Here is an 18,773-nt window from a genome sequence, read left to right as displayed (position 1 = left end):
ACACTCTAAAACAATCAAAACTAAGATCTAAAATACTAACTTATTGAATAGTAACTTTCTAAAAAACACTCAAAATACTCTAAAACTACTCAACTCTAGTTTCCAAAAACAACTGAAAAGACTCAACTTACTACTAAAAACTACTCAACTCTAGGGTCTAAAAACAGGTTAAAACAGTCAAACATAGTAAAATAACAATCAAATCTAACATCGGAAACAGTAACTTTCTAAAACACAAAATCAAATACTTAAAGTACTGTAAAATACTTAATCTAACTTGAAAACCACTAAATAATGATCTAACAGAATACTTTTAAACCCTCAACCCTGGTGTTAATTCTAAAAACATGGTAAAATACTTATCTTAATCTAAAACAGTAAACTCAAGACTAATAACTAACTGTTAATAGACTCATAACAATGTTAAACTTACTAAATTCTAACATTAATAACATTATCTAGTTAATACTCATCTATAAAACTATCTAAATAATTAATCTAAAAACTTACTTTGATACTCTCTAAACTCAAGTCTAAAACAATACCTTGAAACAGTTAACTCGTTATAATGGATAAGGTGATAAAATAATGACAGTGAGAATTAAGAGGTAGTAAAGTACAGTAATGGAATGAAATTATAATAAACCCCAAATCTGAGAGTCAAAGAATTAGGTATTAGGACTTAGGTAATTAGGTGATTAGGTAGATAGGACATTACGTCAGTTAGGTCATTTGGTAGTTGGTTTGGTTTGACCTATTACCTTAGTTAGGTGGTTTCGTTGGTAGGTATTGGTCATTACTTGTATGTGTTCTAGATTAGTGCCCTTAGGAGTCTGTCAATTATGGTTCTTAACTACTTACTTGAACCTCTAAATCAACAACTGACTTATGATTCGAATTAAAAATACCAAATTGAGTTGAGTTATTCCTCAAACAATTACTCATTGGTACCAATAGATGGATGAAGTAACTGATGGACAAAGGAATAACATTAGTTAACATCAGTACATGACCTAAGTAGTATCCTGACAACATGTTAATTCTGTTTTATATGATTTTGGAATGTTTCGATGTTTTATTCATGTGTGTGACGATTTGAATGTGTTAAATTGTGAAATATTAGTCTTAAATTTAAGTAAAAACACTATTATATAGTTTAAAGTTAATATATAAACATATTACAAATGTGTGTGAAAGAAATTAAATGATGTGTGTAACTAAGTTTTCAAATGGGGAATGGAATCCAAATTAACGTTAATGTGTCTAAAATTGACTAAAAATCCATATACCCAATTGGCCAGTCGAGGCTCAAAAGTTGGTAGGACCAGGTCGACACAGTCCCTGAAACTGATATTCCAAGTCCCAGTAACTAACTATGCTAATCTTTCTGATGTATAAACAAATCCTTAAATAGGCAATATACACTGGAATGTCATTATCACTGGCTATGTTATACATACCGGCTATAATATACAGAGTGTATATACATGGAAGTATATATGGCATAGCAGAATTTGTAACTAATCCACTAAGAGTAAAACTCAGATCTAAAGTAAAAAACTGGTGAATAACAAGTTGTAATAAAGTTTAAAGAGATTAGAAAGTGTAAATGAGTGGTTAAATAATATTGTTTAGTTGATGAAATGAAAGTGGAATGAGTGAACAAAATATGAAGGAAAAGAGGTTCACAATCAGTGGTTGAGTTTCTGATTTAAAACTTTTATAGTATACTATTTATAATATATAGTTATTAATAATAAAATATTGGTACAATTGTATGTTTGTTATTAAAATATATTATAAATGTTACATTACTTGATTTTATTAAAAGTGTAATATTACTCATATTTAGAGTTTCTTCTTGGTTTGCTGTATAACAATTTATAACAATCTTTTAATTTTGTATATACAGCAGTTCTTTTTTCGAAAAATATTACAATTTTGGATTTAGTGGTAATAGCAAATCCAACTGGAAAATCTTCATCATCACCTTTTTCCCAAAAGAATTTATTTTCAACCATAATCTTATGACATTTAGTACCTTCTATAAATAAAAATTTAAAAGATCGATAGTAACCGAAATCAACTTCTAAAAATTCCTTAGGTATTATAACGTCGTTTCCTTCTCCATCTTTAGTGAAAACTTCAAAATAAAGTGGAACATTATATTCAAATCTTTTCCATATATTATCATGATGCTTAACTTTAATTAATTTATCGCCACATCTAACGATAAATTCCATCAATCGCCTATTTTCAATTAATAATGAAGGATAAGGCTTTCCAGGTGTATGTTCATAAGCCAGCTCACCGTCACAAAGTACCCTCTCAAGATTTGCAGATAGTTTAAATTTTGCTTTTGCTGAATCCTTATATATTCTTATGTAGTCTTTTCTTGTCATTGGAATCAATTTACCTCCAGAATCCTTCTTCATAAAATTAATTATCTTACACTTTTTAACTATTCTTTTTGTGGTTACCTTTTCTTGAGTATCAGTAGGTTGACTAGGAGCCGCCGGTGCTGGTTGCATTGGTGGAGGTACATAATATGTTGGAGGACGAGACATTGGCTGAGGTGGAGGTATATAATATTGTACTGGTTGTTGAAATTGAGGTGCTGGTTGTCTTGGAGGTATATAATGTGTTGGTTCTGCAGGTGTTGGTTGTACTGGCTGAGTTGGAGGTATATAATGTGTTGGCGGTCCGTAATACTGATACTGTGGTTGTGGCACTTGAGGCTGAGGCTGAGGCTGAGTCGGTGGTACATAATGAGTTGACGGTGGAGGTATTGGTTGTACTGGTGATGGCGGCCTTGCATAGGGATGATATGGTGAATATCCAGAAACTTGTGGATATCGTGGTATTGGTCGAGCAGGGTGACCAGGTTGTAATGGTAGTGGTGGTTGAATTGGTTGTATTGGTGGCCTTGGATAAAGTGCTATTGGTCTAATTGGAAAACCAGGTTGTAATTGTTGAGGAAATTGTGGTTGTAATGGTAATGGTGGCTGTATTGGCTGAGGGGGATGTGCAGGATGTATTGGTTGCGGATAAATTTGTTGTGGCTGTATTGGTTGTACTGGTTGTAGCTGTATTGGTTGTGGTTGTGTTGATAAATCGAGAGGTTCTGCTTGTTCTTCTTCTATAATAAAAGGTTGATGTGTGGGTTGTGGTGGTCCTAAAGGATATGGTTGTTCTTCAGGTTCTGATAATTGTAATTGAATTTCTTCTTCTTCACTTACTTCACTAGAAGGTTGTGGAATAACATCGTTAGATGGTTCAGTTACATCAAAGTTATCATCTTCTTCATCACTATCATTTTCTATAGTACCATGTGTGTTATTCGGATTATCACCACATTTAACATATTCTGCTACTGTCAATATGAATATAATCCATATTTGTAACACATGCATCTGATAATTAATATCCTTTGTACAATTTTATTAAATATCATTTAGAAACAAATTATAAAAGATATCCAATGGATATTTCAAATTAAATTAGCTCAAATCTTATATGTGTATATAGATCTATAAAATATTAAAAGTAGGGTGTCAAATCTAATATTAAGATCGGTAAATTATATTAATATACTAAAATACATTTTATTTATATTAATTTTATAGAGTTTATTAGTGTATTATTATTTATCGATTCTTGCTACTTTACTGGAAAATAATAAATTATCCTGTGTATATATAAATTTGAATACTTAATATATCTTTTATCATTAAAAAATTCATAATATAACGTATTAAGAATAAAAATCAAATAATTTAGTAATTGAGTTAATTAGTTAATATAATTTGTACTAGATATTTTAATATTAGGGAGTAGCCTAGTTTTAGATTTAACACTACATTAATACTATTCAAAACAACTATATATAGTTTTATATATTAGATATATTAGTTAAATTAACGAATAACAAAAAATTAGATTTACAGATAATTATATTCTTTATTTTCTCTTGGAAAGGAATAACGTAAATTTTGAACCTCCTTTTCGAAATACAGAATAATATTTATTGAAATAAATTGTAATACTATTTCCACTAACAAAACTTAACCCAATTGGATAACCGTCACTAGGAGTTTTCTCCCAAACTTTCAAGGATTTATATATAATTTTTGTGCATTTTACTCCAGGAGCAAGCTTATATCTAATAGATCCAAAGTCTGTAAATTCAATGCGATAATTATCTTTAGTTATTAAAGTATTCTTTCCCATTGAATCTTTTGTATAGAATTCAACATACTCACCAACTTGGCGTCTACTTATTCTCCATGTACCTTTAACATTTTTGATTAATATATATCCTCTTGGACTTACAAAGAAAAAGTTGTTTTCAAGCTTATTATAACTTAATTCACTGTAGTGTTCTCTACTTTCTGGATGATAATAAATTACCTCACCATCACAAACCAATTGCTCAAGGTTTGATTTGAGGATATATTTCACTTTATTCACGCTGTTTTCTACAATCGTGTAGTCTTCTCCAGTCATTTCAGTTAATTTACCTTCGGGGGTCTTTTTAAAGAATGTTATTTTTTCACATAATTTTACTGGTTTAGTTTCTTGCGATATAGCTTGTTTTTGACTAGGTTCTTTAGTTTGTTGTGCATAATACTGCGTAGATTGTACTCTTTCTTGCGCTTGAGGAAGATATCCTTGATAAAATTGTTGATATGAAACATAAGGAATTTGTTGAGGTGGTTGATATGATTGATAACTTGAACTTGGATATGGAATTCCAGGATAAGTTACAGGAGCCGATTGAACAGGTCGATCTCCACTTTTTTCCTCACTAGGTTGTTTTGGTATTGGGGTTTGAGTTACTTGTTCTCCCTCGGTAGTTTCAGTCACATCAAAATTATCATCTTCTTCACTGTCAGTATATGATACTAAGCCCAGACCCTTGTTGGATGATTGTTTATTTTGTTTATCTGCACAATGTGTATGTGAAACTAATACGAATATTAGTAGATATGTATAACTTACGCATTTATTCATTGAAAGATTAACTATATTTTTTTCGTGGGGGATCTGAAAATTGCTAACTTACACACACTGCTTCGATGTATTTGATAATTAACTACTGGATTAATTAAATGCACCAATATTAAAACATTAATTTTATGAAATGTATATTAATTTATGCATATATCATATGTCTTAGCATTTCAGAATAGTTTAGAAATAATTTTGAAATAGAGTTATTAACATATTAATATAGTATACTGAATTTAGTATATTAAAGTGTTAATTTACTAATGTTTAGTTGATTCTAAATTTGGTCTAGTGAATAAATACCTATATTTACCACGCCTTGGTCCGTATATTCTAATGTATTGATTGAAAAACATCAAAACATTCATTCTATCTGTAACAGAAACGGAAATAGGGAAACCGTCGGAACAGCTTTTCTCCCAAACTGTTTCACCTTTAACCACTACTTTGGTTAACCTAACACTGGGTATAAGACTAAATTTGAAAGAGGCGGATGGAGTAAATTTCAAATAATAAGCTTCATCACCTAGTTTAACATCATTACCACCTTCATCTACTGTGTAGAGTTCAACGTAATCTGGGATACCTCGTGCTTTTAATTTCCAGCTTCCTTTATGATATTTGACCAATACATATCCATCTGAACGACCGAAGATAAATGCACAATAAGGTATATTATAAACCATCGATTTACAATATTCTTTTTCAGGTGCTTGATTAAAAATAACCTCCTCGTCACATAACACAGCTTCGAGTTTTGCTTTGAATACGTATTTGATTTTCGTTGCAACAATCCATTTTATAAAATACTCATCATCTGTCATTTCAACCAATTTGCCGCTATTGTCCCTTTTCATAAATGTTATCTTTTCACATTTTTTTACTGGTTCAGATGGTTTCACCTTTTCATCTCCCTCATCATCATCATCTCCACCTCCAGCTGCTCCTTCTTCAGTCTCATCATCAGATCCAACTTCAACTGGGATGCGCTCCGGTTGTAACTCCTTATCTGTGCCGCTGGGCTCAGTTGGCTCACTGGGTTTAGTTGGTTTACTAGGTTCAGGTTTAGTTGGTTGAGATTTAGTTGGACGCTCAGTTTGATGTTTCGTATGTGGTATTTTGATAGGCTGTTCTCTACTTGTGATTCCTTGTGTTACATATATAGGATGTCTGAGTGGTCCTGGCGCAGGACCTAATAAACCAGGTCCTTTATTGATTTCTGGTCTAAATGGCTCTCTAAGTTCTGGAAAAGGTAGTTGAGGTCCCCTTAGATATAGGTTTTCTTGTTGTGGTCCGCTTGGAACTGGTATTTTGGGCTGAGGTGGCCTAAATTGAGTAGGGGGTTTCTGTTGCATCGGTTGCACTGGTATCGGCGTAGGTTGTGGATGTATTGGTCGAGGATGTACTATTGGTTGTGTCTGTATCGGCGTAGGTTGTGGATGTATTGGTCGAGGATGTACTATTGGTTGTGTCTGTATCGGCGTAGGTTGTGGATGTATTGGTCGAGGTCCTTGTACAAATTGCTGCATTGATATAGGCTGTGATTGTGGAGGTATTGGTATTGGCTGATTTTGTGGAGGTATTGGTATTGGCTGATTTTGTGGAGGTAATTGATATCCGGATGGCATTTGTGGTTGATGCTGAGGTTGGAATGGTCCATACGGTTGCTGTGTCGGCTGAGCTGGTACAACTGATCCATAATGTACTTGTTGTTGTGGTAGTGCAACAGGGGTTGGATGAGGCCCTTGTATATACTCTATTTGTTGTGGTTGAGATTGTTGGACCGGTTGAGCTCCGTAATTTATAGGTTCTTGCACTTGTAAATACTGTTGATAAGGATCATATTGCCGTATTGGAATAGGTTGGGGAGGTCCAAAAGTTTGTTGCATTTGTTGTGGTAAAATAGCAGGGGCTGGTTGAGGCACTTGTATATACTGTAATTGTTGTATTACAGGATCTATTTGCATTTGCTGTTGTAGAATTCCATCGTACTGTACTTGTACAGGCTGTGGAGCCTGAGGTCCTGGAACATAGTACTGTACTGGCGCAGGTTGAGTGGGTAATGGTCCATAATAATTTATGGCCTGTGGTGTAGGTTCAGGACCCGCAACATAGTACACTACTGGTTGTACTTGTATATTTTGTAGCTGATTTTGCGATTGTTGTGATTCATTTGTTGGAATGAGATAATAAATTGGTTGAATTGGTGGTTGATTGGGCTGATCAGCACACTCAACAAGTTGGACTATTAATAATACTATGGTGTATATATATGCTGTTTGCTCCATAATTTTTAAATGAATAAAAAAATTACCCATGGGGATCTCAAAATTAGAAATAATTTAAAATATAAATTTTGTGATCATTATGAGATCACATTAAAAATCAATTAAAAAATAAAATAATTTCTTTTTATAGAAAAGATAACACAACTATATTCAGTATAATATATTAAATTAGATATATCAAATTTGATATATGTATGATAAATCATTTTAAATGACATAAAGTAGGGTCATTAAGTTGTGTTTATTATCAAATTAACTGTACTATCACTAAGAAAATAAAAAATATTAAGTAAAATTACTTATTTTATTAATCTATTTTTTATCTTTTTCTTGTAAAAAGTATCTTATATCTTTCACCCTCTTTTGTAAATACACGAAAAAATTCGCCAAATTCTAATATAATATTGCCGGAAAGTGTATAAGTTATCCATAGAGGAGATTCATCTTTATCAGATTTCGTCCATGCAGTCAGTTCTCTAACTTTAATTTTGGTTAAGGTTATACCATCTAAAAATACCGTCTTAAAAGACTTAGTTGGTGTTAGTTCAGTATAATAATGATTTTCATCTATCACAATGTCTCCACCTTCATCATCTGTCCCGTATAATTTAATATCCGGTTCAATCTTCAAAGAACTATATTCCTATTTACCTCTAAATTTCTTAAATAAAGCAAATCCATCATCACTAGTTATAATAAAATAATTACTTATATTGTTATATGTTAGGCATTTACAATATTTCCCTTCAGGTTTGCGAGTATAAATAACTTCATCGTCACAGTAAAATTGTTCAAGTTTTGATTTGAATACGTACTTGGATATTGAAGTTTCAGGACTTGATTCTTCGTAATCTTCAGTAGTCATTGGAACCAATTCACCCTTTTCATCACTCTTCAAAAAACTAACTGTTTTACATTTAAGTCCTTTACTTAGCCATGTCTTTGTTATTTGCGCATAAGGTGGATTATATTTTCCGTAACTCTGATACCCGTGGTATAATTGTTGGTATTGTCCATATTGTGTAGGCAGTTGTTGATAAGGTTGTGTAGGAGGCGCATATGGCTGGTAAGGTCGATATCTCGGTTGATAATATCCAGGATGTGGTGGATAACGTTGTATTGGTTGACGTATAGGTAATGGAGGTCTCGGATAAATTGGTTGAGTCGGAGTAGGTTGTTGTACTGGTAATCTAGGCCTTAAATAAATTGATTGTGGTTGTGCTGGTCGTAACGGTTGACTAGGTTTTACTGGTTGTGGTTGTACAGATTTAGGTTTTGTTTATAAATCCAGTGGTTCTGTTTGTTCTGGTTCTAGAGTAAAAGGTTGTTGTGTAGGTTCTTCAAGTGGTTGGGTGGGTTGTTCTTCAGGTTCTGTCACTTCAAAATTCTCATCTTCTCCATCACTTTCGTTTCCAGCAGTTTCATGTGTGTTATTCGGATTATCATAACAGTACACCAATTGAATTACTATACATATTAAAATATATTTATATGTTACACATCTATTCATTGTTTTATTAGAAGTTATGATCAATCAATGGGGATCTGTAGACTACTTATTTATCAATTCACCATACATATTTATCAATTTAATAAACTAATAATATAAGTCAATCTTAGAATGTGATATTATAAACGTAGATAAAACAGTGTTGTTACACATAAATAATGTTAAATATAGACGTAAATATGTGTCATTTGTGTATTATGACCTATTACAAATAATAGTGTTCTAATAATATTATTAACATATATCAACATACTAAAAATATTAATTAAGGGAATAAAATAACATCAAATCACGAATTTGATATTACCAATCTTAAAATAATATTTTTATTCTAAAATTTAACAATTTGAATAAAAACATTTCGGATTTTTGAAAATTTATTCATTTTAACTAAAAGAATTTGAATTAAATTATCTGATCTTCGTTGTTATCGTTGTATTATTTATCTTTAATACATGATAGACTCCATTCGCCACAATCTAATTTATATAAATGAACGTATCCATTAAAGTAAACAAACATTCTTCTAAGATCGATTATTTTTATAGCTGTGGGATAATTGTCACCACCGGAGTACTCCCAAATGAGCAAACCCGAACGCATTATTTTAGTGCATTTTACTCCATCTTTTATAATCATTTTTATTAGTTTATTCTTATCAATCTCAAAACAATACTCTTCTTTTGTTAGTTGAACTTCTTTTCCTGTATCATCCACTTTGAAAAGTAAAAAGTCTTGTGGAATATCAAATTCTTTTCTAGTCCATTTTCTTCCTAAAAATACATACGATACAATTTGTCTTTCGTTATGAATATACAACACTGCATATTTCCTATTAAATATCATTAAAGTTGGTGCTTCATCGCCTGATTTACATTTCCATATACTCTTTCCTCTATACACTATTTCAATAAGATTAACAAGTACTTTCATTTCTATTGTCTCTTCAGTTTGAGAAATCACTTCAAAATGGTCCCTATTCATTATAATAAAGTTATCTCTATCGTCTAAACCATAAAAATATGTTTCCGGTAATTCTGGAATTATCAGTTCATGAGCATCTTTTTTTAACATTTTATCTCCCTGGGTTTCATCTTCTCCAGTTTGACCAGGTGGCTGATATCTAGGAAACCCAGGATATTGTGGTCTAAATTGTGCTCTAGGTACTGGAAATTGTGGATGTCTTGGTTGACGAGGTTGATAAACTTGAGGTTGTGGTCCAGTAGGTCCAGGATATCTTGGTTGACGAGGTTGATAAACTTGAGGTTGTGGTCCAGTAGGTCCAGGATATCTTTGTTGACGAGGTTGATAAACTTGAGGTTGTGGTGCAGTAGGTCCAGGATATCTTGGTTGAAGATATGGGTGGGAAATGGGATGATAACCTGTAAAATATCCTATTGGTGGTCGTGGTATTGTTCCTCTTTGAGGTTCAACTACTTGTGGATATGCAACTGGAGGCAGAATAGGTGGGGGAATAACTTGTCCTGGTAGGCCTGGTCTATAATAATACACACCAGGATATTGTTGGGGTATTGGTGGTATACCGACAGGTGGATATTGTGGATATATCTGAGGCCTTGGAACATAATGTTGTGCTGGTATAGGTTGTGGTCCATATTCTGTAGGTGTACTCGCTGTTGTTGATTGGGGAGTTGGTTGAAAACTTGTTTGTTGAGAAGCGCCCCCTTGTTGATCATCATCTTCAATTATTGATTCTAAATTAGATTGTATTGAATCAAAATTATCTTGTTCTTCAAGCAAATCTTCTAATTCTTTTACTCTTACATCAAAATTATTATCATCATCTTCTTCTCCTTCGGTATCTGGATCTCCATATCCACCAGGCTTATCAGCACATCTAACAAATTGTATTAAAAAGGATATTATTATAAATCTAAATAAAATACATATATCCATTATATGCAAAATCTAGATTTATTGATGGGGGATCCAAAAATTAATCACTTTAACAAATAATAATTATATAATTTTATAATTTTTATACTACACTATTATTAAACTAATAGTATGCTAATATGTATTATTTACAATATTATATGATAGATCAAACCAGTTATGTAACTATAATGTGTGTTCAATGTAAAACTATGTAATTAAAAAAGTTTCTAAGCCAGTAAAAAAATAAATATCTATAATAATAACATAGAAATAGTGTTAGAACTAAAAAATAATATGATATACTCACAATATTAATAATCTTTTACATTTTTTCTAGATCCAATTAGTACATATTTTCCACCCTTTTTTCCAAACGTTAGAATATATTTTTCAAAGTAAACTAAAATATTTGACCGGTCTGTAATACAAAATACTGTTGGATAAGTTTTATCCTTTCTTGTTTTCTTCCAAACTACTATATCTTTAACTGTAATTTTATAACATTTTATTTCACCCATAATGATAAACTTCACTGATCCAAACGCACTAAGTTCAACAATATAATCCTCTTCAGATAGTAATTGATCATTTCCTCCCAAATCTTGTTTGTATAGTTTTACATGATCTGGAACTTTACGGGTTTTTAGTACCCATTCACTACCCATTTTTCTTAATATGATTAACTCCTTTTCACAGTTTCCAGTAAAAACATTAATTTTTTTATTATAAATTAAAAATTTTATATACTGTCTGAAATAAAGATGGTTATAAACAACTTCTCCATTATAAATTATCATTTCAAGATTTTCATAAAATTTAAACTTTATTTTACTCATATCATTCCATAACACTTTGTAATCTGATCCACTCATCTCAACTACAATTCCTTTTTCATCTTTCTTAAAAAAAATCATTGATTTTAATCCCATATATCCTAACCCTTCAGAAACACTTTTTTCATCACCTCCCTCAGCTCCTCCTGATCCACTTGGTTGGTCACTGGGTTGATCTGATTTTTGATCTTTCCCCCCATCTCCAGTACCTTGATCATCTTGATCTTCTTCATCAGATCCCAGTTCTACTGTAACACGTTCTGGCTCTAATTCCTTAACCATTTCAGTAGGTTTTGCTGGTTGGGTTTGAGTTACGTTAAATTCCACTTCAACTGTTAGATGTAATCCTATTGGTTGAGTTTGTTGAGGCTGTGGTTCTTTTGGTTTATACATTTCCTTTGAAGGAATATTTGGTAAACTTGGAGTTGGAAATCTTATAGCAGGGTTAGGGGCTTGCAATAGTCCCGGCCTTGGTAAATATATTAATCCAGGCCTAGGTTTAGGCAATGAACCTTTTCCAGTATTTACAGGCTGTTTAAGTGCGGTAGTTTGATTTAAAGGAACAGATTCTGGTATTTTACTGGTCTTTAGATCGGGTGAACTAAATTTACTTTCTTCAGGCTCGTTGGGTTCTATATTTGGCTGTTGCTCGGCTAATATTTCTACTGGTACAGAAGGTAAATGAGGTTCAAAAGCTATATTAGTAGTCGGTTGTTCTGATAAGGGAGTGTCTTGTATTAGTAGTTGACTAACAGGTATAGGTAATGGAGGACAAGTAATATCAGGATAAACATAAGGCACGGAATAAAAATTTTGTTGATATAAAGATGATTCTGTATTACCAGGTTCTATATTTTGTTGTTCATATTGAGATTTATATCCATAAGGTCCGGATGGGTCATAATCAGTGAAATGAGGATCATATTCTTGTTGTGGTGATGGTTGATAATCATCTTTGAGTATTTTTTTTATCCCTTTTACCAATGTATCATCATCAGTAAGAATATTTTGTAACTCCTTTTCTATTAAATCCAACTTGTTTTCATCTTCATTATTTTTTTCTTCTCCAACATCACTAGTATCATTTGGGTGATAGGGATATCTATCTGCACACTTAACAAATTTGATGAATATTAGAAATAATAAAGATTTATATATACACATTTATCGATTATCTGAATGTTATTTACATTAATCCATGGGGGATCTGGAAATTGAAGATCGTATTAATCGTCCAATTTATTATAAATTAATTGTTATATATCATCAAAGAATTACATTACTAGTGAAACAATAAACAAAATATCTTATTTATTGAAATATATACCTTTATTGAAAATATTTTTGGCATTATATATCCATAGTCTAGTGACATTAAACAAAGTCATTAGTTCAAAAATCTTGATGTTTATTTAGATTATCGTAAATCCGTAAAATTTTATACTGACCACCTTTTTTTCCTAGTATAATAATACTCGTCGTGAAATAAAAAACGATTCTTCTTCTACTGCTATAGCAAATCTGATACGGTTTTTCAAGAAAATTATTCATGTCCCAAACTACTTCTCCCCTATCTGTAACTTTCGTGCACGGAATCCCAGATAAAAATGTGAATTTAATTGATCCTGAAGCAGTGAGATCGATATAATAATGCTGACTACTCATTTGAACTTCAATTCCTTGGGCGGTTGTTGTGTAAAAAATAACACCTTCTGGAATTTGATGCTTTTTAACTTTCCAGTTGTTTTTACCACGTTTTAACAAAATGAAATGGTCATCACAATTAAGAATAAAACAAAGTTCTTTTTTGTTATGGGTTAATAATGTGCATTGTGGGTGATCAGATTTTTGTACATAAACAATCTCTTCTTCACACATTAGTACTTCAAGGGGTACTTTTAATTTAAATTTCTTTATGTTTTCACTTTGTAATACCAATATATAGTCTTCGTCAATCATTTCACTTAATACGCCTTCGGGTGTCTTTTTCATAAATGTTATTTTTTCACATATTTTTACTGGTTCAGATGGTTTCACTTTTTCATCTCCCTCATCATCATCATCTCCACCTCCAGCTGCTCCTCCAACTGCACCTTCTTCTGCACCTTCCTCCTCAGGTTTCTCACTTTCTTCAGTTTTATAAGGGGGTTCGGTTGGTGCCTGTGGTGGCTGATAAACAGGGAAATTTGGATGTGGCACAGGATGCCTTGGTAACATAGGACGAAAACCGAAGGGTGGCGTAAGTCTTGGTCTAGGATGAAAAAAAGGTTGATGATACGGATAAGTTACTGGAGGTTGTGGATATATCTGGGATGGTACACCAATTCCATGATGCATTGGTATATCAGAACTTTGTCCATATGGCGGATACATCGTAGTTACCGGTAATCTTAATCTTGGTTCCATTTGACCAGGTATTTGAGTGACAAGTTGACTAGGAGGAATAGGCACTGGTGATCCAATTGGTCCATAGTAGTGTGTTGGAGCAGGATCTTGAGGGATAGGTGCAGGTGGTACGTAGTGTTGATATTGAAAGGGTTGAAGTATTGGTTGTTGAGGTGTTCCATAAGCCTGATCAGTTATAGGTCCAAGTCCATGTTGCATGACAATACCCGAAACAACCGTTTCTCCAGCAGTTTGGCTATCTTCATCTTCCATAAGGAGACTTTCAACTCCACTTACAATTACGTTAAAATTTTCATCATCATCACTATCATAACCATCCCCTGTAGCACTTGGTTGCAAATTATCTTGTTTATCGGCACATTTGGCATATCCTATCAATATTAGTATTATAGAATATGTGTATGCTACACATATGTCCATTCTATAATTTATCTAGGTTTGATCCATGGGGGATCTGAAAATTAATAATATGTTTATTTTTAAAAAATTTTAATTTAAAATTCGTTTTTTAATTATTTAATGCATTTTTTAACGTAAAATTATTATTTTTATAAAAAATAATGAGCACCGAATAAAAATATTGAAAGCCAATATTATTATTTAAAACAATGCGTTGGCTATTATAATTAAAAGTAAAACTAACCAATAATATTTTAAATTTCCTGCGCTTAAATTTCTAATAAGTTCCAACATATACCACTGTCCACAAACCATTCAAAAATCGATACACTATACAGTAGAAATAAAAATTGATCACGAGTTTATTTTTGGAATTCACGATTACATACCTAGGAAATATCGCGTTCAAGTGGTAACTCCAAACGATTTCATCATTAACTTTAACAACAAAACATTTGACCTTAGGATTAAAGAAATACATAAAATCTTTTTTTGTATTCACGAGAAGGATATATTGGTTTTCAGTTATCTCAAGAAGATTTTTCGTTTGATCAATTGAGTAAAATTTTACAAATTTTGGATATATATGTATTATTCTATACCAGATTCCCCTTTTAAATTTATATGATTTTGCCACTTCTTTATAGTAAAAGAAAAATGCTTTATTTATTTTACTATATATCAAATTTTTCGGTTGTTCGGAGAGTTTAATTTCACATACGGTCGTTCCTTCACAAAACAGTTCTACTATAGGAATTTTGAATACAAACGTAACTCTGAAAATATTATTCCTATCAATTCTATAATGTCTACTATCCATTTCAATAAAACTCCCAGAACTATCTAATCCTATAAACTTAGTTGAGGATAAGTCTGGGTGTATATATCCAAGACCAACTTTAATATCTTCAACTATTTCCTCTTTTTTATCCAGTTGATAAGTAACTTCTTGTTTTTCATTTTCTGAATGATATTCCTCCTCATAGCCTTCTAAATAATATTCATGTTCATATCCTGGGTAATATCCAACAGCTCCCTCATCATATCCAGTTTCTACGTATTCATCCTGTTGATAGCCAGTCGGATATTCTGGTTGGTAATACTGTCCTGTGTCATATCCAGATTCTTCATATCCAGTAGGATATTCTGGTTGATAAGTTAATCCTGGGTCATGTGGTGTTGGCGGTATATATACTTGGTCAGTGACTGGTCCAAGCCCATGTTCCATAACATTATCTGAAACAACCGTTTGTCCAGCAGTTTTTTCACCATCTTCTTCAAGAATATTTTCAATTCCTCTTACGATTACTTGAAAATTTTCCTCTTCATCACTGTCGTCAGAATCAACTGTAACATTCGGTTCTATTTTACTTGGTTTATCAGAACAACTGGCATATTGGATTATTATATGTATTAGTACATATGTGTAACACACACATAAATTCATTCTATTGACAATATCGTAGTATTTCATGGGGGATCTCGAAATTAAAAACAAATAAAAAATAATATCAGACTAAAATCGACACACATTATAACCATGTTATTGGTGGTTATTTCACAAATTTATTATCATTTTTGAATGAACTTGAAGATGAAAGAGGATTATTTGGCATCATATTTAGAATAATAATTAATATATTAATTACACATAGATTAATGAGTAGGGAGATATAATATGGCAAAATTTAGCGTTAAATATTACTAAGTATTAATATACTAATATAACAACCAATTTATAGTTGAATAGTAAAATATTATGAATAATTGTATTGAAAATTTTAGTAAGGAAATTTATTTATTATAAAATTGGAGAAGGTATGAATTTTATTACCTGGAACAGTATAATGTATGTAATATATTTAAAATTATCTTTTGAAAACTATTTTTTTAAAAATAAAATATTAAATAATTTTTTGGCCAAATAACCCCAAATTATGATAGGAATCCAACACATGGGGAATAGGCTAAATGTACTATGAATATATAATTATTTTTAATTACTTAATGTTAATAATTAATTAATTTATTTTTATTATTACATTTTTTTAATTTGTATAAAGTTGCTTATAAAAATTTATTTATTATTTGATTGAATATTACATTAAAATCTATTAATTATTTTATTTTTTAACATATATCTTATGATTTATCTTCATTATTAGTTTCTTCCTCTTTTTCATTTTTTTCTTCATTATCGTTATCAGTGCTATCATAGTCATCAGATTCAATTTTCTCCTCTTCATCTTCCGATTCCACTTCTACTTGAACTACTTCAGGGTTATTACGTGGACCAGTTGAATAATCAACAGGTTTAATTTGTTTTTTATCGCCTTTTCCAATATTTTCATCTAGAAACATAGCAAGTTCATCTTCTTCACTATCACCATATCCACCAATATCATCATCTTTCGTTACTGTATCATCACTAGATTCGTCACTTCCTTCTTCATCTTGAACAACTTCCTTCTGATCTTCAACTTTCTCTACTGTATCATCATTAGATTCATCTTTCTCCACTATGTCATCTTCATCTCCAGGTGCTTCTTCAGGTTCTTCATCATTTTCATCATAATCTGATTCATCACCGTCGGATGATTTAGGCGATTGTGGAGTCTTAGGAATTAAATCACACATTTGATCATAATCAGAATGACTTAAACCTGGAAATTGATACCAATTGTCTTGAGGATGTGTTATTGGAAATGATCCCAAATGTTCTGGACTGTGTTCTTTTGTTGGCGATAAGGGGACAGGAGTTTGACTACTTAAACCGCTTTCTTCAATGGGTATAATATCTCTAATGGTTAAATTTGAATCTAATCCAGAGATATCTTTTCTCCTTTTTATTAGTTCTTCGTCATCTTCTTCCTCGTCCGACCCTCTTAAATAACTTACTTTTCTCTTTCTTGATTTTTTATCCTTATCTTTTTTCTTTAAACTAGTAATTTTGGTTCTAGTTGTAGTAGTTGTCACAATAATACGATCTCCCACTCTTCTCTTAGTAGTTACACTAATTTCCTCCTCAGAATCTGAAGAATTATCCTTTGAACCTTCTGATTCATCTGAAGAGGTTGTTGAATGATCTGGATAATTTGATGCAGACTGCTCAAGTTTTTTAGATATTTTGTGTTCTTTTTTCCTCTTCCTCTTCTTAGTCTTAGTCTTAGTTTTAGTAGTTTGCGTAATTAATTTGCCATCTACTTTTTTAGAAAAAATAACTGTAGTTTCATCATTATCAGAACTTGAAGACAGATCAGAATCGGAACAAAATACTAAATTACCAGACCAAATCAACAAAACGTACAGTAATAGTAACTTAGAGAGCAAATTCATTAAAATTTACACCTTTTCATTTGTTTGATCTATTTAAGATAAGATCTATAATGGGGAATCATTAATCTAAAAATGTTATAAAACAGATCAGTCACTGAAAACAATATTTGTATAAAATGATATATTTTACTATAGAATTTTAATCTATTGATCCGATTTGATTTTTCACCCGATTTAATTTAACACATTAAAAATTTATTAATAAAATTAATTATTTTAATATAAAAATAATAAAATAGTGATATTGAACAATTATTAACTGCATAGTTTATAAAAAGTAATATTTATTAGGCTGACAACATAATAATTAATTCTAATTTAAAAATAAATAAAATTAAAAAAAAATCAATATATTACTTTTTTGAACAGAGTTTTAAATTTAATCTTGATCAAAATTTGTATTTACAAATATGCTTAGATTAACATTTTAATCAAACATCTATTTTATTTTTTTTAATTTCTTAAATCTTGAGTTTGCCTTTTTTTATTTACAAAATTTATATTTTGTGCTTTTTTGACATGTTAAATTACAATTAAAATAAAAATTACCACAGAATTTGGATTATATTATAACATTCAACCATCCATTTATTTCTAGTTTGATATTTAAAGAAAATTTTCTTGTATAAATTTAATGTCATGAAAATCCTCATATTTAACAAGCATTAAAATGTATGTGAAAACTTCATATAATTATTATTTTATGTAGTTTTTAGATTTATGATATTTTGAAAATAATTTTAAATAAGTTTTTAAAAAATTAAAGTTCCAATATCAAAATTTTTATTGTACAAATATTATACGAACAATATAAGACTAGGGGTGTAAATTGTGGTACCGTTAATGATTATGTTTAATTAATTATAGTAGTTGCATGGGATAAGTATGTGTAAAATTAGTTTTATCCAAAACATGATTTATATTAAAAAAAGGTTTAACAAATTAGGTTAAGAATAATTTATGAATGTATTTTTAATGTTTTGGGATAAAATTAACCAGACGAATTGTATAATCAATAATAAATTTTGATTTTACATAGGATTACTGATATGGTACCGTATAATGTGAGTATTAGACATAAAAGTCTAATCT

The 18,773-nt window shown here is 30.9% G+C and overlaps 10 protein-coding genes across 10 annotated transcripts; all 10 read right to left on the bottom strand.

Moving 5' to 3' along the window:
* Positions 1–620: 620 nt before the first annotated feature.
* Positions 621–1,186, bottom strand: TpMuguga_02g02420 (putative integral membrane protein). The gene has a single exon (XM_061305571.1). The coding sequence runs from the start codon at positions 1,033–1,035 to the stop codon at positions 850–852; it is 186 nt and encodes a 61-aa protein (XP_061162196.1). The 5' UTR covers positions 1,036–1,186; the 3' UTR covers positions 621–849.
* A 594-nt stretch (positions 1,187–1,780) lies between these two features.
* On the bottom strand, positions 1,781–3,535 carry TpMuguga_02g00960 (uncharacterized protein). The gene has a single exon (XM_760434.2). It carries the CDS (start codon positions 3,411–3,413, stop codon positions 1,839–1,841), a length of 1,575 nt encoding a protein of 524 aa, XP_765527.1. The 5' UTR covers positions 3,414–3,535; the 3' UTR covers positions 1,781–1,838.
* A 425-nt stretch (positions 3,536–3,960) lies between these two features.
* TpMuguga_02g00959 (SVSP family protein) lies at positions 3,961–5,018 on the bottom strand (the record flags this gene model as incomplete). The annotated part of the gene is made up of 1 exon (XM_760433.2): positions 3,961–5,018. The coding sequence occupies exon 1, from the start codon at positions 5,011–5,013 to the stop codon at positions 3,961–3,963; it is 1,053 nt and encodes a 350-aa protein (XP_765526.1). The 5' UTR covers positions 5,014–5,018.
* A 211-nt stretch (positions 5,019–5,229) lies between these two features.
* Positions 5,230–7,326, bottom strand: TpMuguga_02g00958 (SVSP family protein). Its single transcript, XM_760432.2, has one exon. The coding sequence runs from the start codon at positions 7,296–7,298 to the stop codon at positions 5,271–5,273; it is 2,028 nt and encodes a 675-aa protein (XP_765525.1). The 5' UTR covers positions 7,299–7,326; the 3' UTR covers positions 5,230–5,270.
* Positions 7,327–7,941: 615 nt separating this feature from the next.
* TpMuguga_02g00957 (SVSP family protein) lies at positions 7,942–8,163 on the bottom strand (the record flags this gene model as incomplete). The annotated part of the gene is made up of 1 exon (XM_760431.2): positions 7,942–8,163. The coding sequence occupies one exon, from the start codon at positions 8,161–8,163 to the stop codon at positions 7,942–7,944; it is 222 nt and encodes a 73-aa protein (XP_765524.2).
* An 891-nt stretch (positions 8,164–9,054) lies between these two features.
* TpMuguga_02g00956 (SVSP family protein) lies at positions 9,055–10,817 on the bottom strand. Its single transcript, XM_061305504.1, has one exon. The coding sequence runs from the start codon at positions 10,723–10,725 to the stop codon at positions 9,247–9,249; it is 1,479 nt and encodes a 492-aa protein (XP_061161466.1). The 5' UTR covers positions 10,726–10,817; the 3' UTR covers positions 9,055–9,246.
* Positions 10,818–11,000: 183 nt separating this feature from the next.
* On the bottom strand, positions 11,001–12,704 carry TpMuguga_02g00955 (SVSP family protein; the record flags this gene model as incomplete). The annotated part of the gene is made up of 1 exon (XM_760429.2): positions 11,001–12,704. One exon carries the CDS (start codon positions 12,702–12,704, stop codon positions 11,019–11,021), a length of 1,686 nt encoding a protein of 561 aa, XP_765522.1. The 3' UTR covers positions 11,001–11,018.
* Positions 12,705–12,803: 99 nt separating this feature from the next.
* On the bottom strand, positions 12,804–14,401 carry TpMuguga_02g00954 (SVSP family protein). The gene has a single exon (XM_760428.2). The coding sequence runs from the start codon at positions 14,364–14,366 to the stop codon at positions 12,933–12,935; it is 1,434 nt and encodes a 477-aa protein (XP_765521.1). The 5' UTR covers positions 14,367–14,401; the 3' UTR covers positions 12,804–12,932.
* TpMuguga_02g00953 (SVSP family protein) lies at positions 14,402–15,965 on the bottom strand. The gene has a single exon (XM_760427.2). It carries the CDS (start codon positions 15,817–15,819, stop codon positions 14,623–14,625), a length of 1,197 nt encoding a protein of 398 aa, XP_765520.2. The 5' UTR covers positions 15,820–15,965; the 3' UTR covers positions 14,402–14,622.
* A 456-nt stretch (positions 15,966–16,421) lies between these two features.
* Positions 16,422–17,887, bottom strand: TpMuguga_02g00952 (uncharacterized protein). Its single transcript, XM_760426.2, has one exon. The coding sequence runs from the start codon at positions 17,679–17,681 to the stop codon at positions 16,488–16,490; it is 1,194 nt and encodes a 397-aa protein (XP_765519.1). The 5' UTR covers positions 17,682–17,887; the 3' UTR covers positions 16,422–16,487.
* Between the last annotated feature and the right edge of the window lie 886 nt (positions 17,888–18,773).

Source organism: Theileria parva, chromosome 2 (assembly GCF_000165365.1).
Source record: "Theileria parva strain Muguga chromosome 2, complete sequence, whole genome shotgun sequence".
Classification (NCBI taxonomy): Eukaryota; Apicomplexa; class Aconoidasida; order Piroplasmida; family Theileriidae; genus Theileria; species Theileria parva.
This window is presented reverse-complemented; position numbering and strand designations above follow the sequence as displayed.

Coding starts and splice junctions, on each gene's coding strand:
- TpMuguga_02g02420 (XM_061305571.1), bottom strand. CDS start 1,035: ATGTTGTCAGGATACTACTTAGGTCATGTACTGATGTTAACTAATGTT.
- TpMuguga_02g00960 (XM_760434.2), bottom strand. CDS start 3,413: ATGCATGTGTTACAAATATGGATTATATTCATATTGACAGTAGCAGAA.
- TpMuguga_02g00958 (XM_760432.2), bottom strand. CDS start 7,298: ATGGAGCAAACAGCATATATATACACCATAGTATTATTAATAGTCCAA.
- TpMuguga_02g00956 (XM_061305504.1), bottom strand. CDS start 10,725: ATGGATATATGTATTTTATTTAGATTTATAATAATATCCTTTTTAATA.
- TpMuguga_02g00954 (XM_760428.2), bottom strand. CDS start 14,366: ATGGACATATGTGTAGCATACACATATTCTATAATACTAATATTGATA.
- TpMuguga_02g00953 (XM_760427.2), bottom strand. CDS start 15,819: ATGAAATACTACGATATTGTCAATAGAATGAATTTATGTGTGTGTTAC.
- TpMuguga_02g00952 (XM_760426.2), bottom strand. CDS start 17,681: ATGAATTTGCTCTCTAAGTTACTATTACTGTACGTTTTGTTGATTTGG.